The sequence below is a fragment of the Bactrocera neohumeralis genome, unplaced genomic scaffold (assembly GCF_024586455.1).
Source record: "Bactrocera neohumeralis isolate Rockhampton unplaced genomic scaffold, APGP_CSIRO_Bneo_wtdbg2-racon-allhic-juicebox.fasta_v2 cluster10, whole genome shotgun sequence".
NCBI classification, from domain to species: Eukaryota; Metazoa; Arthropoda; class Insecta; order Diptera; family Tephritidae; genus Bactrocera; species Bactrocera neohumeralis.
Genome location: NW_026089623.1, coordinates 26,964,553 through 26,970,347, shown reverse-complemented (window position 1 = coordinate 26,970,347; position 5,795 = coordinate 26,964,553). Strand labels below are relative to the sequence as shown.

The 5,795-nt window shown below is 34.7% G+C and overlaps 1 protein-coding gene across 1 annotated transcript; it reads right to left on the bottom strand.

Moving 5' to 3' along the window:
- Nucleotides 1-2,334: 2,334 nt before the first annotated feature.
- On the bottom strand, nucleotides 2,335-5,215 carry LOC126765286 (aurora kinase B). The gene is made up of 5 exons (XM_050483003.1): nucleotides 4,992-5,215; nucleotides 4,739-4,930; nucleotides 4,391-4,684; nucleotides 4,099-4,330; nucleotides 2,335-2,551 (listed from the first exon to the last, which is right to left on the bottom strand). Exons 1-5 carry the CDS (start codon nucleotides 5,123-5,125, stop codon nucleotides 2,420-2,422), a joined length of 984 nt encoding a protein of 327 aa, XP_050338960.1. The 5' UTR covers nucleotides 5,126-5,215; the 3' UTR covers nucleotides 2,335-2,419.
- Between the last annotated feature and the right edge of the window lie 580 nt (nucleotides 5,216-5,795).

The window sequence follows — 5,795 nt, the reverse complement described above, 5'->3', positions numbered from 1 at the left end:
CAATTGATATTAAGAATTAATTTAAACAACACATCACCGATCGTAGTCTAAACGATTGGAGCCACTACAATCCCTACTATAAACGTCCTAACCCATCTCCTACATAATTAAAAAAAAAAAAAAAAATTCTGCTAAATTTAGTGGAATTCCCATTTTGTGCATACAAGCAAATTTGAAATGTGTCCAAATTTTGTGAACTATTAATGCAAGCATACGTGATTGGTAAATACATATTTTTAGGCATATTTGTTTTTCCAATTTTAGATTAAATTAAAAATATGCATTTTTTTCTTTAATTACTTGTGTAAATACACCCTATACCATATTCATATGTTATAACCAGGGATAATGGGATGCCCAACTTATACCAGTGTGAAAGCGCCTCAAAATAAGCGTTTTTTATACATTTTCCATTATGGCCAGATCGAACAAAATAAGAATTTTTGGGCATTTTAAATTAAAACACCCAACATTTATTACGATTGCAAATTACTATATACTGGACTTTTAATATATGACGAAACTACTTAAATCCTTTTTTATGATTTTATGGTATATTAAAACAACTGACTTTTGATTTTTCAATACTTAATAAGGTGAATTAAGCCTGTTAGTTCTCAATTATTAAATGTTTTTAATCATTTGTAATTGAAAATTAATGCTACTATGCATCGCATTTTCTTGGATTTTCATTGTTTTAAATTTTTATTAGCGATCTTGAACAGCGGCAACAAATTCTTCCGTTCACATATATTTTTGGTATAATTTCACTCTGGCCGTTCCAGTCATTCCAATTACAAAACGTCAAAACCTACCCAATCCAGTCAACTGTCAAAGTTCGGTAGATGAGCGGTTCTCACATTTCCAGTGACAGGAGAGTTGGGCAACTCTTTATCTCTGACGAAATATCTACTGTCATTAAACAAACAGTCCTCTAAAGTCCTATCTTGGCGAAGATAAACCAAACTCTACAAGTCACTCATGATTCCCGTCCTGTTATGTGGTGCAGGGGCTTGGACGATGACTACAATTGATGAGTCGACGTTGCGAGTTTTCGAGACAAAGGTTCTGCGAAAGATTTATGGTCCTTTGCGCATTGGCCACGGTGAATACCGCATTCGATGGAGAGATGAGCTGTATGAGATATACGACGACTACTAGCCAGCCTAGCCATGTCGTCCGAATGGATGAAAAGACTCCAGCTGTGAAAGACCTCCACTCCGTTGGAAACACCAGGTCCTTGGCTACACTTGGAATCTCCAATTGGCGCCAAACAGCGAAATGGAAGAACGATTGACGCGCTGTTGTAAACTCGGCTATAACTGTGTATATGGTGTCTAAGCCAATAAAGAAGTATGTTAAATTGCTAATCAAAAATCATCTCTGGTTGGGGATCTCTGATGGAAACCTTATAACGCAGAATAACTAAGCAGGACTTGGTTTCTTGGACCGCAATTATCAATACGTCTACCTGGTTATCATCTGAGCCTTATTTAGGAGTCCGGTCCAGTTAATTTGTAGCAGTCGAAGGGGCAAGCGAGTTGCGTGATTGTTGCAGTACAACCCAAAAGGGCGGTTTTCGCACTGTGGTGTTGTTTGGCAATGCCACTAAGGGTGCTGCGGGGCATTTTGCCTGATTTGATATGATGTTCCGAAGCATGGCAATTTGACCCATGGAGCTGGGTCAGACCATAGGAAGAAGGGTGTTCGTTGGGCATGCAAAGAGCTCGTTAGTGTAACAAACTGTTTTTGTTTATCATCGCCCCCTCGCCTAGAAACAGCGAATAGCGGCAACAAAAGCCTCCTCATAAGTAGCGGCTCTTAATTTACTAAAAACTACAAACAAATTGGCAAAAACTCAGTAATTTAAATGATTCTTTAGATTGAAAACATGATTTAAAACAGTAAATATTTATTTTGCATAAGAGCGTAGAGTTATGGGCACTAGTGCATGTGTATAAATTAACCCTCACCTCTATGTGCTGTTGTCCAGGTTTTTTTTTAATTAATTCTCAGTTAAACTTTTCGAATCCAAAAACTTTTATTCAACACTATGTGCTGTTGTTAAAGTCTGGATTAGAACTAAGACTTAAAAATAGGAGCCCTACCTGATTTCCATACGCTTGGCACAATTTAACTGCACCTGCTGTTGTTGTTGTCGGTTAGACAACAGGTGAATCGCTGCTACCGCGCTGATGTTGTAGTAGCGAAGAGTTTGCCAGTTGATGGGAAAATGCTGACGCGGACTATTCCCGCGCTTACTGGCTGGCGTGGGGTAGTTCTAAGAACGCTACAGTGGGCAGACTAGCAGACTAATGTGTTAACTTAGATTCATACCTTTTTGTGAACATTTTTATTACTAAATTCATTTCAAGAGCTACATCTTATTAGATAAAAAATACAAAGATAAAGAAAAACTTTATTCTAAAGCTTTTTCACGCCTCATTTTCTCTTCTAAGTAAGCGTTTCTTATAGCCATATTTTCCTTGACCCAATGATGTTTCATAACCTCCACGAGTGTAATGCGTCCATTATTCGATTTTCGTAACAACTGAAATCATAAAATTAAAATTAAAATAATTGCCATAACTGCTTTTACCTCACTTTTTGTAATGTACAACCTTAAGGGATCGTCTCAGTGTGACCCTCCGAAGAATCACTGATTTTCGCGATTTTTTTTAAATGAAATTAACTAATCAGTCCGTGCTTTTATAAATAAATACATTCATTACGAATACAAAATTATTTTTTATGTTTATTTATTGGGTACATAATAGTTAAATAAAGGATCGAAATTACTCGTAAAAATACTGTCCACGATTGCGCCCGCAATTTTGGTCTAAAACAAAATTTCCAAAAAATTATTAATCTGTAGGAAAGTGGCTATCGCGCTATGGAAACGTTTTTTGTTTTTTTTTTGACAAAATGGCGGCAGTTTGAACAAACAGTATCGATTTTTGCCCTTTTTTTCGACAGTTTTTCGCAGAAAAAAATAGGAAGATTTCAAAAAAATTAAAGCTCCATAACGCGATAGCGAATGACGTTAAAAATGTTCTCCCCAAATTGGAACTATATACCTTCAAAACTCTTCCTTTGAGAGTGGAAACCGTTTTGAAAAACACCATCCTGAGAAAAACTTTTTGTTCAAACCGCCGCCTTTTTGCCAAATTTCTAAAGAAACAGATTAATAATCTTTGTGAAATTTTTGTTTTAGACCAAAATTGCGCCCGCGATCGTGGACATCGTACAGGACCTCCTTTTTTACGTGTCATTTCAACAATTTATTTAACGGATTATAATCCGGTTCCGTTCCTGTTACTTGGATCCGACTGTCATGGGAACGGTTCTAAATCTTTTTTTTCAGATCATGTCGGCCTCGCTGTGTTGATTATCGATCTGAGACATCTTGTTATAATTCGTAGCCAGGTTTTCTGGTGGAATTTCGCTTAGCCCCCATATACTTAATACATACATATAAGGATTTTTACAAATCCGCTTCATAGGTCAGTTATCTCAAAAATTAATGCATTAGTTCAGACTTTCCCTATTTTAATGAAATTAAATGGTCATGTTTTCCTAGATAAGTGATCTAACATTGAATTTGAAAACTTGGTCTATACCATGCCCTAAGCCGTATATTCTAAATTTAATTATTTCCGATTTTCTGGTTGGGCTGCTACTGGTTTAACCAATATCTTAAATATAGTCCCTTTGGGTTGAGTTTTTTATATATCTTTCATTTCAGTAAAATTTCGACCCGTTAAAATATAAAAAGTATGCCCATCCTATTATACGTGAATAAGATAGCAAATCTGATTGTAAATCATTTACAGATTTCAAAATAAAACTATATCGAAAAAGATGATATTTCTGGGCAAATTGCCAGAGTATATAATGTTCGTTTAAATTGGAACTGAGCCCATCTATACTTAATAGATTATACAACACATTATCTACCAATGCATATAAATTAAGCCCTTACACAATGTTGATATTGAGTTTATGTCCTATTATAATTAACTTTTTATAGCAAATTAATGGATTATAAACTTATGTATTCAATAGAAACATTGATTATATTAAATTGTAATTTCTTACCTTTGATATTAGATCCTTTGCCCCAGAACTCATATGCGAAGGATAATAAACTTCCAGACGTCTAATTTTCTCGTAAGTTTTTTCATTATCGTTCGACTCGAAAGGCGCACAGCCGACTAAAAACTCATAGCATAAAATTCCTAAACACCAATGATCAACAGAATGATCATATATGTGACCATCTACCATTTCTGGTGGTAAATAATCCAAAGTGCCGCATAACGTTTTACGCCTGTCCATAAGATATAAATAAAAACTTAGCTAAAACAGATTATTGTTGGAGGAAACTTACTTATTAGATATAGTGTGTGCGGACCATCCAAAATCGGCTAGTTTGACATCGTCTGATGATGTTAACAAAATATTTTCCGGTTTCAAGTCACGATGTATAACATTATTCAAATGACAATACTCAAGAGCGTCGGCTACCTGGTAAGTGTATTTAGCTGCTCGTGGTTCTTCAAAGCGACGCTGTGGCGAATTGCGCAAATGTTTATACAATTCACCTTCAGAAGCGATTTCAAGAGCAAGATATATTCGGCTGTCATCATGAAACCAAGTCAGTAATCTCAATATATTTGGATGTCTGTCGAAGATATTAATTATTTATAAATAAAATAACAGTGAAGAATATGCTCACTTTAATCTTGTTTGTATTTCAATTTCACGAAGAACTTGTCGCTGTACATTTCCCTTTTCTAGCTCAGCTTTAAACATTACCTTCATAGCTACTATAAAGTTTGATGTTCGTTCACGAGCTAAATATACGCGACCAAACTTTCCACGCCCTAAGGGAGCTCCCATTTCAAAGTCTCGCGTACTCCATTGGTAACTGTATTAAATTAATAAAAAAAAATATTCTAACGAGACAGGATAGAAATTAGTTCACTTACGGCTGTCCATATGCAGGATGCTGCATCATTTTTAACGACATTGACTGAATGTGTTGTTGATACTCTTCTGGTACATCTTTTATCAATTTTGTCAACTCAGTGCGATTCGGTGGTTTCTTTTGTAATTTGTTCATTTCAAAATACTTGTCTGTTTATGTAAACACTTTGTAATAAAAAATGCCCAATGCAAGCGCTACATTCGTTTAAAAATTTCAAAATGAAAGTAAACGTCAAAATGCATAAAAAGTAATGCCAAGTTTTAGATTAACAATTCTGCCATTTGTGAATTAAACCGCGCTCACATTAGGCAATTCGGTATTGAATTGGAGTGAAAAAATTGTCTATAGTTTAATTAAATTTTACATGTTGCTCTGTCAGATGGAAGTAAAATTTTGACATGTGAAATTCGAAACAAACGCAATTGCATCGTTTGGATTATTATCTTAGTAATTAAATTATTACATATATTTGCAACATTAAAAGCGAAAACTTTGCTTTGCTTTACCATGTTCAGTTCTACTGAGTTATAATCTACAACGTTAAAGCCCATAAAAATATATGCTATCCGTGCGATTCTGTACTGTCATACAGTCTCAAGACTTTAAATTCCAACTTTTAAGTTAGAGGCAGTTTTTGAGGATTTGAGACGATTATGCTATTCTGTAAATGACAGTCACAACATCTATTACATTTCATTATTCAGAGATGTTGTTACACTTGAAAAAAAATAAATAGGTCGATAACAAATATTAAATTTTCTATAACATAGTAAAAAAACATAATTATCAATGAAAATAAAAAGAA